The sequence below is a fragment of the Strix aluco genome, chromosome 15 (genome assembly GCF_031877795.1).
Source record: "Strix aluco isolate bStrAlu1 chromosome 15, bStrAlu1.hap1, whole genome shotgun sequence".
NCBI classification, from domain to species: domain Eukaryota; kingdom Metazoa; phylum Chordata; class Aves; order Strigiformes; family Strigidae; genus Strix; species Strix aluco.
In genome coordinates, this window is record NC_133945.1 from 9,812,807 (window position 1) to 9,831,688 (window position 18,882).

Genomic DNA, 18,882 nt, shown 5'->3' on the forward strand with positions numbered 1-18,882 from the left:
AGGCTGTAAGCCATCACACTGAATTTATTTACAGGTAAAAATGAGTCATCAGGTCTCTTTCTTGTCCTCATTTATTCATAGCTTCAGAAAGCAGTGGTCAGGGCAGTCTCTCTCCATTACGTGACTGTCAGTCTCTACTTGAGTGGCTGAGCACTGAAATAATAAATGATGCTGAAGGTCAGGACTCTGGCACATAGAAAGCGTTGTAGGAGAGTGTGTCTTTCATGATGCTTGTCTACATTATTTCTGGCTGAATTGAATGGCATTTAGCTCCTCTTTTTCAGAGTTAAAATAATCATATTTCAGCATAAAGTGTGAAACGGTAGTATCCAATTGTAGCTAGAAACTAGGCAACCTTTCAAGTCTTCAAAATGGTCTGCAATTCTTTGATTTAGGTTTTGGTGAGCCTAAAATAATGGCATGAAGTGATACGGTTAATGATCATTTCTGTCACTTCACATTTTTGGTGGTGTGGTGTGTTTTGTTTTTAACTTTTTTTTTTTAATTCCTGCCTGGGACAGCTGTATTAATAGTCATCCATGACATCTGGACAACCTTATTTGTTTGTTTTTATGGTTTAATTTCCTTTTAATTTTCAAAAGGTAGATTAGATTCAGCTTTTTACTCTGATATGCTAATTGTAGACTGTCTCCCCCTTTACCTTGTAATTGTTCCAGTGGATGGGATATAAGATTCCTTCACAAACTGTTCTGTGATTGTCATTGGCAGTGGTGTTTGTCCAAAAGTAGGTCCATCCTTTGTTTCCAGGAGTAAGTTTTAAAGAATTTTCTCATAGCAATAAAGAACGAGTATTTCATCCCATTAGAAATATGTTTTGTGAACAAACTTCACAATTTTGCGCATCTAGAAGCTGAGACTTCTTCTCCCCTTTATTAGAAAAATAAAAAAGGCAAAATCACTGTAGTATATTTAAAACAGTTTTAACACGTAGCAGGCTTTCCCTTTTCTGATGCCTTTTATTCCCATCACATCGATGTTAGCTGTATTCTTCAAATCTGTTTCAAGTCTCATTGATTGAAATGTAGCTTTTAAATGAAGAAAGAAATTTCTCTGGGGTTTACTTTCACAGGAATAGTTTCTTTTATGTTAGAGCAGCATTCACAGTTATCTGAAAATACACTTGTGTGTTGGATTTGTTTGAGAGTTAGTCCGTCTATGTATAGCCCTCTCTCTCCCAATCTCAATCTGTTTAAGTGAAAGAAAGCAATTCAGAGCACGCAGGTTAGCTTTCCATGCTGAACAGTTTTTTGGAGGAGTCTCCCAGTTGACTGAAGATAAGTGTTTTTAAATCAGTGGTCCATATAGTGCTGGCAACGCATTATAAGGTTGGTTAACAAAACAAATAGAAAACAAAATAAGTAAAACTTGTACAAGCACTTTTGTTTTAGCGTTAATGAAACAGAGTGGGGGAGGAGGTAAAACAAGAGAACTTTCAACGTTTCAAAGTATCTTCCTTCTTTAATGCAAATTAAAACAATTGTGAATGCATTGAGCAAGATGTTCTTTGCATGTTTTTTGCAAAAAGAAGAGGTAACTCCTCAAGTAAAAAATGTTGAGAAATACTACTGCGGGGAGCTGGAGACAGTTAACGTAGCCAGCTGACTTGAATAGTGAGGCTGTTCCACTCTTTTTTTTTTAATGCTGCTTCTTTGTTCTTGCTTTTGAGTTAACTTTCCGGTTTTGACCCCATTTCCAAGTACAGAGGGCAGAGATACACAGAAACGACTAAAGGCACTGAATGCTGCTGTCCTGAGGTTATCCAGGAACATCAAGGAATTGCAGAATGAGAATCGGAGGCTGAAAGAAGATCTAGATCATGTGCTAAGCAGTTCTCCTCCTCCTTCCAATAAAACAAAAAGTACGTACTGAAAAGTTGGCGAACATGGGGCAAGGGATTTAGGTACATTTGAAAGATGTGTTTGAGAGCAGAACCCTACAATGGTAGAAATCAGGGAATTATTACAGAGGTGAAGATTCAGGAGGGGCAAAGGTTGGAATGAAAAGTTTCTTACAGGATTCTCTCTCTGACGTCTGGCTGTGCTGCTCCAGTCAGACCTGGGTTTCCTTTGTAATTATCCCTGAGAATTCTGGACTGGAATCACTTGAGTATTTAATGTTTCACTGGAAAACTGTTTTTCTGTTGTTGAAAACTGATGAATGTGAATGGTTTATTTTGATTTCTGAGCTAATTGGTATAGAAGTTATATTTTAAGACCATTCTCATTTTTTTTCATTGCTGCATATTTAAATTTGGGGTTCAGAAGTCTTTAGATGGTCTTTCTGTATGGACAGAAGTTTCAAAAAGCAAGAACAGTGTTGACTCACTGATACAGTTTCATGTTTAAAGCTTTATTATTGTATTTAGATTATAGTGAGTGGAGCAGACAGAGGCTGGTGAGACGGATTTCGGAACTAGAAAAAGTGAGTGATCATAATCATGTGGCCGTCTTACCTGTCTTTGAGCAGAAAATGCAGAACCACTGGCTTGTGCTTGTGGCATATAGTCAGTGAATCAGCCTTGTGCATTCTGGCTTATACATGTAAACTGATGTCTGTACCATGTGCCCTTCCCATTTTTCCTTTCTCATACTTGTTACATATAGATGTACATTTTAGAATTCGCTTCCATTTGATCTTTTTTCATGGCCTAAATAAAATCATTTTATGCTAAATTTATTTTTCTTCTGGTTTCTTTTGTATTTTTTTATGTAAATGTATCCTCTTTAGAAAGTATGTGCCATGGAGAACAGCAGGGTGACATCAGCAGATAGTGAGTCATCACAGTTACTTGCTGTGCCATCTTCGCCTTCTGTAGACCCGGATCATCTAGCCTCTCAACAGGTAGACCATGTTGAGGAATGTCATCGCCTCCAAGGGCTAGTGAAGAAACTGCAGAGGGATAAGAAGGCACTTCAGAATCTCCTACTCAATAAAGAGTAAGTGCAACTCTTGTCTGAGACGTTGTTCTGTAGGTGTGAATTATTTAATTATTCCCTGTCACATTATGAAACGATGTAATAAGTCCTTCACATTTCCAGCAAGAAAACAAATTTTGACGGTCCCTTCATCTTTTATTTCAAAAGCTTCTTCTAGTCCTACTAGTGTTGTAAAATTACATTGCAGGGAAAAAAAAGTCAGTGAGAAGATGGAAAATGAGAATTTCTACTTCTTTCTAACACATTTTTCAAGACGTGCTTTTTTGCTAACCACACTGAAAAGCCTTTGAAGGGCTATATGTCACTTTACGCAGCACTTCTTGCAAGTATTTTTCTGTAAAAATTTGTCTTGTTTTTTTCAACATGTTTTGTCCTGATCTACCACTTTCTCCATTTAACCCTGCCTTCTGCCATATGATGCATTGTGACTTCTTTTCTCCCCACTAAGCAATTGATTTGCAATTTGTGTTGCTTGGACTCGTTTGGTGAGTTGGTGCATAAGGGCAGGCAGGTTAATCTGATCATAAGCAGAGATGTGCACACAACTATGTATTGTTGATAAGACACTCTGCCTTCTGTGTCAACTTGCCTCTGAACAACAATGCACAGTGAGAGCATGTGAGGAGGCCTTTTACTTCTGAACAGTGTATGCTTGCATTCACAGACTTGATAAAACCTATTTTATTTAGAAGTTTAAACAAAAAATAACTACTTTGTTGAAGTACGAATGTCTTAAGTATTGCTTAGATTCTCTTATACCTTTGTAGATTAGATATCAAGCAGTTACTACAGGCTAAAGCTGAAGTGGAGCTGGAGCTGCAGAAGTGGCAGAATAAGATGGAAGAAAAGAGTACAGAGGAACAGGCTTTAAGGTATCATGTTTTGTATTAGTAGATCCTTTCAGAACCAAAAAAATATCTGTTAAAGTATAATTTTCTTTTGAAGTGACTCAAAATCCATTGGAGTTCATCTGAACTGCAGGAAGATGAGAATTTATTTAAACAGAACTGTTTTGGAGGGATGGAGTAAGTTACTAGGGGAAGAATTCTACAGATTAGTTTTAGAGGAAGTGGAAGACTAGCAAGTATAGTAAAAATAAGAATTAAATTGTAATAAAAATTAGTAAGATTAATGGAAAAAGAGAGCTGCCATGTTGGGCTCAGAGACCTTTTTTTCTCTAAGAAAAAACTGTAGTATCTTTACCTTAGCCTGTGCTTCTATACCATTGCCAATGTCATTACATTTACTTCATGTATTGTGTGTAACTGTTGACAATAATCCTGTGCAAGGGTGGCAAAAAAAATTCCTTCATTATTGCTTTGTAAGAAAGGACTTTGACAGACAAATACGAAACTGTAGCAGTTCTAGATGCAATATTAATAGTATCAAGGGTACTGTTGTAACCTTGGGACTTTTTAATTTTAACATAACTGTGCTATCACAGCTTGAGAGTTGATGTTACATGTCTGTTACTATAAGAATATGTATCATGTTATCCTGGGCAGTTTCCCACTTTGGCCTTTAAAAAAACCCAAAGCAACCAAATCCTATGAAATGGGTTCAGTATTTTCAAAGCAGGAACAAAAGAAAATTTCTAGATATAAATATCTTTGCTTTTTCAACCATAGTGAGGAAATCCAGAACCTGACACAGAAAGTAGGGAAATTGGAGTCAAAATTGGAGGAAGAGAAGAGGCAAATGGCAGAAGATACAATGGAAAAGCTTAATAAGGTACAGACACATGTTTTTGTTTATGAATTTTTTTTTTCCCCTTGCATCTAACTAATGTATTGCAAATTGAGATGATAGTCTAAATAACTGCTAGTTGTGTGTTTTCAGAGAGGCATTAAATCTTGTCATAGAGATTCTGAATTAATTCCCAGAGCTTGTTGGTAAGTTGTTTCAATAACTACCACTGCAACTTGGGGGTTTTTTGGAGCTGTTAGTGATTATCTGCCCCACCACCACTTTTTCTTATTTAGCAGAATGTTGCAAAAAGCTTACACTTCTAAATGTTTGAGGTTTTTTACCTTACTTTCTAAGAAAAAAAAGACAGTTGTGGTTTTGCTTATATGTTCTTAAAACATCTGAATCCTATTAACTAATTTCAGTCCAATTTTGTAGAGAGAGGGAGGTCTTGTAGGAATTGACAGTTAGGTAAAGGATAGACACAGGTAAGTGTGCTCACTGGCAGACTGGCAAAAGACCAAAACCCCTTTTCAATTATTTTTATGCTGGTCAGGTAATCACTTAGGGCACGTGTGCTGTCCATTCAGAAAATACTCATTAGCCTTTCTGTTTGGATGGAAGCTGGGTACTTTTTCATGGGAAGGTTTTCGGGATGTAGAACACTAATCGTCATGAAAATTGAGGGGGTTTTTTAATTCCACTGCTGGTGGGACACCATATTTGAGTAAAGAATTAGGGAAGGTGTCAATACAATAAAATAAACCCTTATCCCCTTTGAATTGATGTTTTTCTAGAGTTGAGGTATTCATAGCCTCCTCTTTCTCGATTTGTCGGTATCTAATAAATGTATTTGTATGTCTGTTAATCCTGGACAGCCTTAAATGGGGTCTGTAATCAGTTGGGGGGGGGTGTGAAATATGACTGAACTTGATATCTTTGCAATCTTCTGTCCCTCTGCCAAATGTTATTGTAACTGGCCAGTAGAGATGAATGGGCACTGACAGACATGCTTTCAGATGCAGTGTGGTCATATTAATCTCATTTCACTAAAAAATAGTTGAAAATTATACTGGGAATTTTGATAGTTTGTACTTGAAAATAAATAGACCCTGAAATACAGGTAATAAAAAATATGAATAAAAACGTCCACTAGCTTAAGAGGGTGCTGGTTTTTGATATACTGTGCAATTCTTTCGATTCTTTTTTGTGTGTTATAGGCTGATGGATGCTAGCTGATGTTTTGAATACCAAATAACTTGAGTCTTTAAAAACAGCCAACAAACAGCTCCTTTTTTCCTCTGCAGACTATATATATTCTTGGCCAGTAACCATCCATTTATTGAAATGTTCCCATTATTTGTAATTATCACTAAGTTCCTACCAATTTTTCATTTTAATAGTAGGTTGTCATTTTTAATATAACATGATCCATTTGCTAAACTTAAGCCTGTAACTCAGCGTTTTTAGGTTATAAATAAATCCTTTTCACAGAATCAGGAGGTTTTTTTCAGAGTCTATAAAATCTCTTGTTCCTCTACTTAGAATTTTACACCAACAAATTAAATTAGTCTTTTTAAATTGCAGTTAACTTTTGTTTGGTAAGTGAGGTATGACAGTTAGTATGGGATAATTAAGGATCAAAAGGATCAGATGGTGAGAGGTGGAATATGCAACCACACCTCAGAAGAAATAACTGGAACAAAATCTTGTTTTGTTCTTGGTTTCTTTCTTTTTTCTCTAATTAATTTCTTCAAGATAGAAGTGTAGATTTATGCCAATTTACACAAGCTCTCCATCTTGTCAGTGTCATATGATGGCCAACTCATCAGTAAGCTTAAACGGATGATTATGGGGCCACAGTTGCCAGAATGAGACATGAAAGAGCTCCCCAATTAATTAATACTAGTCTTTCCTGGAGAAGAATTGCAAAATTAGGTATCCTAACCTTTGTTCTCAGTCTGTCAATAACATACAAACCATTTCTGATCAGCAAAGCAGTGGGTTCCACTGTCGGAGCTCCTATTGCCTTAGCAATGCATAGAAAAGTAAGAGTCCATGTAAATGAAAACCCTTCCATTCCCATGCTCTGCTAGCACCTCAGATGGGGGCAGGAATGTGTTTCGCTGTAGCAGTCATGAGTTCGAACATGAGCAGTATTCAGAACTAAGAGTTCCCTCTTTAACTTCTTCCACTCTGCAGGCAGGATGAACATTTAATAACTCTGGTGCTGATGTTTGAGTCATTTGTAACGTGTTTTCCTCATAGAATTCCAACTTGTGTCTTTAGTGTACTGAGTTAAAGATTCTCCTTGCAGTCTTCACCAATCTGCACGGTTAAAGGCAAAGAAGATCACAGAAAGGAACAAGCAGCCAGAATCATCCAGAGACAATGGAAGATGTACCAAAACAAGGTGAGATTCTCTTATCGGGGAACAGTGAGGACATCTACGTCTGAATCTTACTCTTCTTTTAGCATCTACAGTAACCTGCTGTGGGGCTCCAGGAACTGCAGCAGTGCTTCCCAGTACGATTCCCTACTGCCATCTTCTCTTCCACTGCTTTTTTTTCAGGTTCTCCCTGCTGCTGCTTTTGCCTTTGCTCCCTAGAACCCTGTTTCTGCTGTGAGCTAGGCACAGTTTCTGAATGGGGGAGTCAGGGTCAGCAGAGAACTAAGGAAGCGTAGCAGCATTTGAATCAGCGCTGCTGCTGTTGCTTCCTTGGAGTATGACTGAAGTTAAATTCCCTTTGCAGAAATCCTCCAAACAATACAGGAAGCTTCCTGTATTGAGTCACACTCAACTAGGACAAAATGATCTAGGAAAAAAGTGTTAACCTTAAATTTTGTTCTATGGGCAACAACATAATGCTGCTTTTTCCACATATAGGACATATGGTGTGAGGTGGGTCTTGTAAATGCTTCTTAGGAAACTAAAGACAAAAGAACTCTCCACACGTCTTGCAAAGATTAAAAGCTTTTTTTTTCCTTAAGTTTGTTGTTGTGAGTTTTTAGAGGGAGGTGGGGCAGGTATTTCTGTGTGTTTTAATTGATGAGGAAAATTTGGAAAATTTTTATTAGATAAAACTTGTATATATTTGTGTCAGTAACTTAGGTGTCTTTAATTTCAGAAAGAAGAAATTGCTTTGGATGAGGTGAGTGTGTTTGACATCCAACAAAACAGTAAAACATTTAATTTGTATCAAAGCACAAACAAATAACTTTTTTAAGAGGTTTTATTATAATGTGAACTGTTGTACCAAGATCATATTTATTCTTCAGGCTGGCTCATGATCTACCTTCTGACATCCTGGTTTTGTTTGATATATCTTGTCAAAGTGTCCCTTTTTGGTCTCAAATTTTCTGTACTTGGTACCTTCTGCAAGGTGAACACTTCTGAAAATTTTGAACAAAATTTGATACAAACAGGAAAGTTTTTCTATATTAGGTAATTCTAATAATGCTTTTATTTTTACTGTGAGTCTTCAGAAAGATTTGAGGTAGGAATTTGAAGCCTTTGCTAAGAAATGTCACTGAGTATTATGAAGGAATTCGCTGTGTTTGACAAACTTGTCACTTTTTGATAAATGTTTTGCACAAAGGTTTTGATTAAACTGTTTTTTTTCAAATAGCACAACAGAGCATCTTACGTGTGTTTCTTCCAGAACATTAAAAATCCTACTTTCAGAAATTAGAACAAATTCTAACCATGTGATGCAAACGTCCTGTTTTACATTTAGATGCTTTTTGTTGATTAGAATCCAGGAAAATCTCTGAGTGGAGAGGAAAGACTTATGTTCAGTGTAATTGCCACAGTGGTCTGCCAGACTTGGCTTGATTTCTGATTGTACCAGAGCATCACAGAACCTGCTGGGTAGCCAGAGTCTAATATGGGAATGGGAGCACGTTGCTCTATTTGTGAAATACAGGCTAGTGTTGGCTGCTAGAACTGAACTGCATTTGATAAGCTCAATCATGAACACCTCCCAGATTGAATTTAAGCCATGGAGGTGTATGTCTATGGGTTGTTACAGGCTGGGGATTCTCTGGATTGCAGCTGAGTACCTGTGAAGTAACAGGGACGTGCATGTATCCCTTAAACATAAGAAAATGCCAAGACATCAAAGAGTTTCCATTGCACAGGGAAAAGTTTTTTTTTTCCCCATGTGCCTCTTGTTTTAATTTATAGCTGTCAGCTTTCAAAGGAGCTAACTAACATCTACTTATTTCTTTCCATGCTAGGCAGTTGTTATGCTTCAGGCAGCTTTCAGAGGACATTTAGCTCGACAGAAACTGTTACTGAATAACAGGATGCATGATGCAAAATCTCACCACAAGGTAATTGTTGGGGCAAATGGGTATCCAGGCATCCCATTATGTTTAGTTTACAGTTTAAAGTACTGTACTTCCAGATTTAATTCTCTTAATCACCTGGTGATGTTTTAATGCACTAGTTGGCAGCATCACTGTATTTCCAGAAAGATATCGAGTTTATTCCCTAGCCTACCTTTCCATCTTCTTTAGCTCCCAGTTTTTCTTAAAGTAAAGCTATAACTTCTCTGCATTATGGACTGTAACTAGGTCTCCTCTTTTTTTTCTGGTTCTCCCATCAGCTGATAACGTACCCTTTAAGCCTTTAATGTGGAGTGTTATTGCAAACTGTACTTGCTCTCAAGTGTTCACTACTCAGTTATTGTAGTAATAGACAAACCTTTGTCACCAAAGTTCAGAAATAAGAATTTGGAAAGCATCTTTGATTAGATTGAAAAGTAAAGTAGCCTTGCTTGTAGCATGCTCAACCAAGGACTTGTAGTGTCCTCTGTGATGTCAAACTCACTCCAGATTGCTCAGTTCTGAATATGAAAAAATTTCCTTACCTATTAAACAGTTTCTGTAAACAGTTTGCCAACTTATGTGAACATCCTCTGGATCTTTAGCAGGCTAAAGTTAATTTGTAATTCTCCATCCAGGTTGTCCATCTGGTTGCATTTTACATACCTTTTTATTTCAGTACACTGGCCCAATGTAGTAGAACTGAATAATTTTGCTTGATACAAGGAGAAGATACATCCATCATGAAGGTTGCCCTACCTTCTTCAAAAGGTTTCCTTCTGGAAAATAAATGAACTTTCCTTGCAGGTGTCTGCTCTTTTAGTAATTGAATACAGATGCTTCAAAGCTTGTGTGATGATCAGGTTTGCATTTCCTGCTGACTTAGTCTTATAGAACCTTAAAGACTGCAGACCAAAAGATGAGAATATTACCTCTACTACCACTTTCACAATCGGGAGTAAGATTTTGAAAACTTCTGTCAAGCTTTTGTGCAATCCGTAAACGGTCAGTTTTCTTTAATCTGATTGCTTTGTAGAACTCCTGTGTGCCTTCCATGTCAAACTCCTTGAGCTTGTCTTCTGATTGCAAGGAGAAAGATGAGATTGTGACATTCATCCAGTCCATCTTCAGGGCTCACTTAGCACGTACAGTACTGCTTGAGGAGAGGTGAGGAATAGATGTTTCTGCAACTTGCAGTAGCAAAAATTGTTTTTATTACAGGAGAGGGGTCATTTTTGTTATAGAGTTTTAGTGTGGGTTCCTTGGCAGAGAATAACAAGGCTATTGTTCCAACAAAGACAAGGGAGAGGTTGCTCATGAGAAAATTCAAAGGGTATGCAGCTAAAAGGGTTTCTTATTGCAGTGGTAGTCTTCCTATATCCTGTCGCATGCTCTCTTCCATAGCAATGAGGAAAAGTAAAGTAAAATAATTACTCTTTGGAAAAAACAAAAAAAATTTTTAAAATTACAGTTGCTATCAAACTGATTCCTAGTACATTTGTTTAATGTAAGTGAATCTGAAACCTTGACACGTAAAAGTTCTGTGGAGGAAGAACAGGGAAGAGCTAGAATACCACCTTGCATACAGTCTAGTGACTTAGCTCAGAAGGAACGCAGTGATTTGCTTACTGCTTAGGTTTATGGTGACTCTGTCTTGAAAAATACTTCCTTTCCCTCTGGGGCTTACTGCTCTGAAAGTTTTTAATATTGGCTGCCATGGTTACAAGGAGAGTTACGTAGCTGTCACCTCACTTTAGTGTCGAAGTTCAGTTCTGCAGGTGATAAGTTTTTGTCTCTTGGAGGCTAGCAGCACAAACTTTTCCACGTACCCCCTGAAGACAGACTGCAATTACTGTTCTGTGCCTCGTGCTATGCAGTATGTCTTTTTGCAGGCCCTCTGTGTCCAGGGCACCAAGTGAGAAAGCAGATTCTGCAGTTTACATTACAGAGAAGAAACCAGCCTCAGCAGCACTCCAGACACCTCCTTCAATCTTCAAGTCATCTCTTCCTGGTAATTTCATTTCTCCCTGTGTTCAAAAGTGTGTGTGTTTTGAGTGGGTGCACACACAATTTTGTAGAGAACATCTGCACATGCACACACATATGCAAATGCATATTTGTACTCTGTATGTGTCTTCTTTTAATTTGATGACATGTTGCTTATATTGGCAAGTGCAGTCCCGTACATAAAAAATAAAAGCTTTGACAGTATCAGTACCAGCTTCCTCACAGTGCTTTGCCTTTTTGTCACAACTGTGGTTTGGAAGGTCTCTCTCTGATGTGAGTGGTAATTATTCAAGGAACATGGTGTTCCCCTGTGTTGCCTCTCTACTTCCTTTTCAGTCCCCCCAGCCCTGTAGCTGTAGCGTGGTACTTTCCACTACGTTTTGGGCCCAAAGCCATAGACAAGCTGAGAATGTTTTCACCATCCTGACTTAGTTTTTGAAGGGGACAGACATCTGGTAAAAAGAACTGTCCTAGTCAGCCATGTGTATTTAGTCATGTTTTTTTCAGCAGTCTTCAGTTGCTGCAGTAAGTGGAAAAATGAAGTCCTGGATAACCTTGCCAACTATAGTACTACTATAATACAAACTGGGAGAATGTCTTTTTTATGGCTCTTATGCCATTTGGTTTCCTTCTTCATTGCTGTTTGTGAGAAGATGGAATTAAAGCCAAAGAGGCTTTTAAGAGGATGTTAAAAGTACTGAGTAAGAAAGGCAAAACAATGATGCAGATAAGATAGCCTTAGACGTGCAGCTTCAAAGGAGTTAAAAACAAATTGAAAAAGGTTGGTTTTATCCAGAGTGGGATATTTTAGGCTTTTATGGACCAGTTGGAGGAAAAAGCAACTTTGAGGGTGACCTGAGAAACACACTGACTTGCTTTTTGTCAGTGAACAGCTGACAGTCCCTGCAGACTTGCTCAGAAACAGAGCTGTAAGCAGCTGAGGCTTTTTCTCAAAGATATGAGATGGGGAATAAGCCAGACTTGCAGGGGTTGTGAATACAGAGGTTATCCTTCAGTGAAGGAGTGTTTAAGAAGCTTTACTGCATTTCGTATTCAGGAATGTATTCTACTTTGTGAAGGAGTAGGTAGTACTTGCTTCTGAAGATGTTAGAGTTTTGAGTGATTTTCATTATGTCTGGTGACAGTATCCAGGAGAAAAATGCTGCAGAATCCTGTTTTGCCTGGGCTCTACTGCAGTAGTCGTTATTGGTATGCTCAGTCTAAACCCTGAGTAAATCAGTTGTGAAATTCTACCCAAATAGAAAGAATCACTAAAAAAAAAAAAAAATGCTTAGTGCTTCTAAGACCCAAAGAAGGGTGTAAGATGAAGCTAATGTGGTAAATGCAATAGTATAAATACTCATAGAGCACAGTCACTGTTTAGCTATGAAGTCTCCAAAGCTAACTTTTATTGCAGATTATGATGACAAAGTGATGAGTGGTGAGTTGAAGTTCTGGAAGATTTTATACCAGAAGGGATAGAGAGGAGACCGTAAGAATTCAAACTTGCTTCCTTGCCGTCCTTTTCTGGTTTAAAAAGGAGAGACTGGGAGCAAAGCAGGTTATATTTGCTGCTGATCTTATGAATATGGGAGATGTTTTCAAAATCTGGGATGAGGATAGAATGTACCTAGGTAGCTTGTGAAGAGGCATACTGGATACGTGCTTCTGTAACTGCACAGCTGCCCAAAAGACTGTCTTGCACTGAAAACTCTGCAAAGTATTAGTTCTTGGTGCATTGGAGGGTTTAACCAAACTCTCCCAAAAGGCAAATAGGGGGAAAAACCTACTAAAGAAAGGAGAGCATTCTGGTGTAAATGCCACCTCTATGAAGAAATGCAACCCCTCAGCAATCTATTCAGTTATAGCACGTTTTTTGCCACTTGAATCCATGTAGCTTAAACAGGTTAAAGTTAACTAAAAGTCCAACATCTGTCATTCGTAGCTCACGACTGATATAAAAATCCACTACCAAAATTGGTTTTTGATGTAATGTATTTCACTGGTCATCCTACAGCTTGGAAAGTACATGAGACAAGGAGCTTCTTTAACAGCTGAGTGATTTAAAGCAATCAGGTTCCTTTAGCTTTAAATCATGCAGTTGTTGGACAAGCTCTTGCTTCATTTTTCCCAAGTCCAAACTTGCATTTTGTGACCTCTAGATCTTGCAATGATCTTAAACTTTCAGTGAAAGTATATATTGCAGTAAGTCATTTAATTTCATTAGCATTTTGTCATTATTTTGAGAGGAATGAGAAAGAATAAAATGTGTTTTAAAAAACCTTGTGTATCCGGTAGAATAAATTTATATAATCCTGGTCTAGCATTGCAGACTTTTAATTCCTTGTTTACATCAGGTTAGATGTCTTTGTTTTCTTCAAAAAAAAAAAAAAAAAAAGGCAAAAGTAGTGTAGCCTTCAACACTGCTTTGCTTCTCTTCATAATGTGGACAACAATTGGAGATTTGTAAAGCCATTTCTGCTGCTTCCCATGAAATGGAACAGATAATAACAATTCAGTTTGTGATACTTAGCATTTTGTTTCTTTCTGTCAGGGGAGTGGCAGGAAGGAAGAATATGTTCTGTACATGCACAGCAATTTTGAATAAGGGCAGCATTTCTCTCTGCGTATCACTAGTCACTCTGGATATGACTTAATTTGAGGCTTTTTTGAAATCATAATGAATTTGCATACAACCCTTAAGTCTAATCAGTGCTTACCCCTTCACAAGCACAAAGATAAAGTTGTCAATCTGAAGTATATTAAACTGAAGATGAGGACAAGAAAATCTCAGACATCAAGAGCAGGATATAATTAAGAGTGATTTGGACAATATTAAGCTATTTCATATACAATATCTGTTTATTATTGGAGTTGCATCTTCTAGTTATGCCTGCTTTTGGAAGTTCTCATTGCTCATCCTTGTCACGAGTACTACTAGCTCATAAATCTTCCCGAAAAACTTTTACATTATTTGTTGACTGATGCAGAGAAGAATTTCACTTAACTAGAGAGTCAATGCATTTCTTTGCCTCTGTAGGTTGAGGTCAATGTAATGGCCTCTCTGCATTCCTCCTTTCCATTCACAGGCTCTCTGTCTGTCACTCTTTTTCTATTTCTGGGCTGGTTGTGGTCCCCTTTCTCTATTCCACATTCCAGTTGCTGTGTATGCCTCCTCTCCCATACCAGGAGGGGTTTTTTTCTGTGTCAGGAACCTCTTATTTCACAATGAGACCCATGGCATGTCTGTTCTTCTCCCCAAGCAATATTCTCTATGTGCCCTCCATTTTCCCTTCTATTTCAGTGTCAAAAGCTCAGCGTATGCCTTCTTACTTGTCTGTTTCCTCTTTCTACCACAGGTCGTCTTGATTTGTTTTCTTCTCTTGGAGATAGTATTTTCAAAGAATTGGTACTTTAAACTGAAAAATAAGTGGAGCTGAGGGGAGAATATTGAGCTAGGAGGTGTTAATAGCTGAGGGGAGGCTATTGTGCTAGAAGGCATTAATAGCTGTTATTTAGTTCACAGATCTCTTGTTCTGCTCATCAGATGTTAGGGGCCTTGTATGTATCCATTTTATTCCTCTGATTTTCCAGTATTTACTGGAATTATTAGGGTTCTATCTGTTCATGCCCTGAACGCTTCTTCAAATGTTGGAATCAATGAGATGCATAGAACCACACACCCAGAAAAAGAGCAAAGAAGAAAAAGAAAAAAAACCAACAGCCACGCAACACAACCCAAACCAACATAAAGCCATGGTGTGGTCACCATTTTTATTGTCATTAAGTAAGGTAGTACAGCATGTGAATAATATTTTTCGTATTTTATAGATGCAAGGGTGAAAGACTGAAAGTCACTGAGAGCTTCCATCATTCTTTTTTTCCTCACTGATTTTCATTATCTCTATCTGACTGAGGTTCTCATTATGACCTTTCTGCTTAGCTTAAGCTTGCTTGGGTCAATTTTTCCTTTTCTGGCCATCTAATAAATATTTATTTTTATGACCCAAGATGGCTTCAGTATCGAATCACTTTACTTCGTGGTGTGTAACCACTTGCAAAGATTTAAAGACAATCAGACAAATCATGCGTGGTCAGTATGTCAACTTAGCGCTTGCTGTGCATGCTCTTTCATTAAAGAGCAATGGGAATAGTTATATGCAGAAAAAGATCAGAGTTATAACTGTAGGTAATTCTGGAAACTTAATGGCTCAGAGAATATTACACTCCCCACAGGGGCTTTTTTTTTGTCAATGTTGTTTATTGATGACCTTGTTTCCTTTGTAATTATTTCAGCCAGGTCCTCTGAGAAGCATTCGCAGCCTGCTCTCCCTCTGTCTGTGGATGAAGCTCACTCAGATGATTCAGATGATATTGTCATTGTCTCTCCGCTGTTGCAGATGAAGAAAAACTACACCCACTTTTAAGTTTTGGTAATAGGCTCTGGTGATCTTGAATTATTCCATTCACAAAACTATTTCTACCAAGATAAAGCATATCAAAGATGAAAAAGGGGAGATATCAGCCCCTTTTTAATGACAGTTGTCACTGTTTCAGCCATAGATGAGTAATTGTTTGGTATGTTATCTGCAGACTTTATGGCTAAAAGCCACTGACTGACTGTTAACCTTATCCGCCTGGTACACAGAGAGAGTTTGGATTTAAAAACTAAAATGAAACACTAATATTTTATCTCACAATGAGGATTATAAATTCAGTTGCCAAATTTAAATGAAAGCAGTAAAGCCTTAAGCTATTTCATGTCAAACAAAGTTTTGTTTCAGGTCAACTAAAATAATTTGTTTAATCGGAAAGTGGTTAATGACATGGCTGCAATTTTCAGCCTGTGTACGTGAAGGGGAACAGCTTGTATTTGTTGCCAAGTCCTCGCTATTTAAACATTTTACTGTGTCATATTTTAATATCTTTTTTGTTTATTTTTATACTGAACATTTACAGTCTGTGCAGACCTTGTAAAGGCTTTTAGGAAGCCATATCTTTGTCATAGGGCTATTCTAGGCCTACTGTATCAGCAGGGTTTTCTTATTTATTGCTTTTTCCAAGTGTGCTTGCTATGTGTAGTACTATTTTGTATTTGACATGTCCGATCACGTAATCAATTTTTTAGATTTGTCAGAGAAGGTGCATAATAGCAGGAGTGTTCTGTGGAGGATACCCTTGTGACTGCTTTCCCTGCTTATGTATCACAAATCTGAGTGGATTATGTAGGGTCATCGTTCATGTGAAAACATTTGACATAGGAAATAAGTTGCTTTATGTCCTGTTTTAGCTTATGTCACTTGACTGTCTGAAACTTTCACCTAAGTAGATTGCTCGTCCACCGAGCACTAAGGGGCTTTAAGTCTAATAATTTTGCTTTGCTCTTGTTGACCTCTCTTCTCAGTAGGTCCGGTCACAGCCTGGGAGAGGGATCACAATACACCTGTCTCCTGTCGCCAGGTAAAGCTGCGAGCCTGGCTGCTGAAAAGCACGGGCACTCCCAGCTCTATTCTGAGGGATATGGATTGGGATGAGCATAACATACAGAACCTAACCCGTGCAGTTTAGTTTAAGAACAGAAGCGGTAGGTTAGATTACAATAGAAATTAAGACTACATTCAGAAATAACACTATTTGGCATAATGGGCTGTGGAGAATATGGTCAGAGGGGTCTTCCCAGATCTTTTACGCAGGCTGTACCCCTTCTTGACTGGAAGGAGGACCTTATAGTTCCTACTACCATGCCAACTTCCTTCACAGGCATTACAATGCGTGTGGGTGTTTTTAAGGTGAACTAGATAAATTATATGATATTTACTGGAAGGAGAATTTAATTTTACAAACACACGGTGAAGTTTTTGTGAAGACCCTGATGGTTTCTTTGTCATCAAGGAGTAATAAAGACTCCTGTAAACAGAAAGCACACTTTTAAATATAAGATTTTTATCATCTTTTCCCTCTTCTTTTTTAAATTAAAAACCAGTCGCCACTGTTTCACAGAATACTAATAAGTCAGAGCTGTCTCGGTTCTTTGATTTCAATGAAGCACTATCTGAGGCTTATCATAGTTGATGGCAGTACTTGCAGCCAAAGAGGAAACTGGATGGCTGCAGTGCAGTGCAGCTGATTTCATTTAATCCCATCAGTGGAAATGCTGCCTGTGCTATTTCCAAAGGCAGTTTTGGGAGCTCTCCATACTCAAAGCAGTCTGAAGAATGTCATTTACACTCCCGTTGGGTAAATTTTTCCTTCTGGTACTTTGGTCACATGACTGTCATCTGCAGAAAGGATAAAAAAAATATATAAAATGAAAGAATAGAAGGGATAGAATCCTTTTGGCAGAAGCTGAGACCTGTTTCCGTCTTTTGCTGAAAGTCATGTTATGAAAAAGTCATTTTGCTAAATAGAAGCAGAGCTATACTGAGTTGCTTATGTATAATATTTCAAGTCTGTAACTGTGACTCTGTCACGGATACCTCTAGAGAGAGTAACCAGAGCTGAGGACTCTGACACATTAAGGGGAGAGTATGTAGTGTGTCAGGACCAAGACTGATATAAAATACTTACCTAGCTGTTACCCTATAGGGAAGTACTTGGACAGCAAATATAATGAAGATGACATTCTTTTACTGTGCTGTAGTCACCAATATAAAAGTATTAGGAAGTAGGTACAGAGCAGGAAGACCTGCATTTCAGCTGAGTGTATGACTAGCAGTAATGCTGTCAAAAGGCAAGTTCTGGGAAAAGGGAGAGATAGTATCTTGGTATGACCCAGAAGCAGAGACAGAAATCAGGGTGAAAAGGAGCAAATGTTTTCTGGGATGGGTGAAAATGTGTCTAGAGCTTCCTAAATTTGAGTCGACTATCTCCTAGCTATCAAAAATCTGATACTTAACTTGAGTTGGGCTTCAAACTTGTATCTTAGTTTGGAAGATAACTATATGCTCACTGCACATCAAAAGTTTGGTGTGGTACAGTAGAAAGGGAAACCTCCATAGTATTAGCAGGCTTTAATGTTGTTTTGTTATGTACTGTAATGGAATGTGTTGAAAGGAGTAGTAATTGACACTAGGTTTCATTCTGTGGTTATCTGTCTGAATGGCAGTACCTGTAAATCTGGGAAGAAGTGTGGGACACTGAAGGAAAAAAAAGTAATTTTTGGAATAAACGATGTTTCTCCTTAATAGGGAGCTGAGGGCAGTAAAAATCGATGTGTTTCAAACCTGTCAAGATAGGCCCAATACAAACATACTCAGTTTCTGAAAAGTATGTCTTCTGTAGAAAGCACTGGTAACCTTGTGGGGGCGTCAAGGTCTTGAATTAAAATTAAACTCCACTGTAACCTACGTAATCTAACAGCACACTTTCCGTTCTACTGATATGGGATAATGTTGCCTACTTAAAACCTTTTGCAATTTACAGTAGTGTTTAGTTAGAGATCGTGTGTGAATACAGAGATCTGACTTTCATGGGTTGTTATCTCTCTTGATCTCGTTTTGCCCTTAAGTGCCTATGCCTGTAAATCTTTACTTGAGGCATCGAGACCTGAAAACTGTATTGTTGTCTGCATAGCTATAAAAATAATCCCTGCACAGGCAACTTTTAATAGAGTCGAAATGGAAAAGGATTAATCTTGGCATATGAGAGCGCCATCAATTTTTATGATCTTTTTAATATTTAGAACTGTGCAAGTCTCTTATGTAATTTATTTTGGGATCTTTCAAAAGCCAAAAAAATTGCAATGTATTTTCTCCTATTGTTGAACTTTCAAATAAAATTGAAGTTTATAAAATAATCGTTTGTGCATTTCTGCTGCAGTTGCTGCATTTGCATTGCTCCCCTGCTGCACGCTCCTGTTGTTTTCACTTTGCACCTAGGTTGACCTTTTAGGTCTGACTGTTCT

General features: G+C 37.9%; 1 protein-coding gene across 6 annotated transcripts in view; it reads left to right on the forward strand.

Annotated features, from left to right (window-relative positions):
• IQCE (IQ motif containing E) overlaps positions 1-18,882 on the forward strand; it is a 28,816-nt gene that overhangs the window by 9,021 nt on the left and 913 nt on the right. For 2 of the 6 annotated variants that reach the window (XM_074840805.1, XM_074840808.1), the window contains exons 12-22: positions 1,719-1,879; positions 2,387-2,442; positions 2,749-2,957; positions 3,725-3,829; positions 4,586-4,688; positions 6,961-7,056; positions 7,772-7,795; positions 8,883-8,978; positions 10,009-10,139; positions 10,865-10,983; positions 15,276-18,774. In XM_074840805.1, coding sequence (XP_074696906.1) covers positions 1,719-1,879; positions 2,387-2,442; positions 2,749-2,957; positions 3,725-3,829; positions 4,586-4,688; positions 6,961-7,056; positions 7,772-7,795; positions 8,883-8,978; positions 10,009-10,139; positions 10,865-10,983; positions 15,276-15,406 — 1,231 coding nt within the window. In that variant the 3' untranslated portion in view covers positions 15,407-18,774. Of the gene's footprint in view, positions 1-1,718; positions 1,880-2,386; positions 2,443-2,748; positions 2,958-3,724; positions 3,830-4,585; positions 4,689-6,960; positions 7,057-7,771; positions 7,796-8,882; positions 8,979-10,008; positions 10,140-10,864; positions 10,984-15,275; positions 18,775-18,882 lie in introns of those variants that run through there. The other 4 variants (XR_012625244.1, XM_074840806.1, XM_074840807.1 and 1 more) reach the window with 4 other exon arrangements.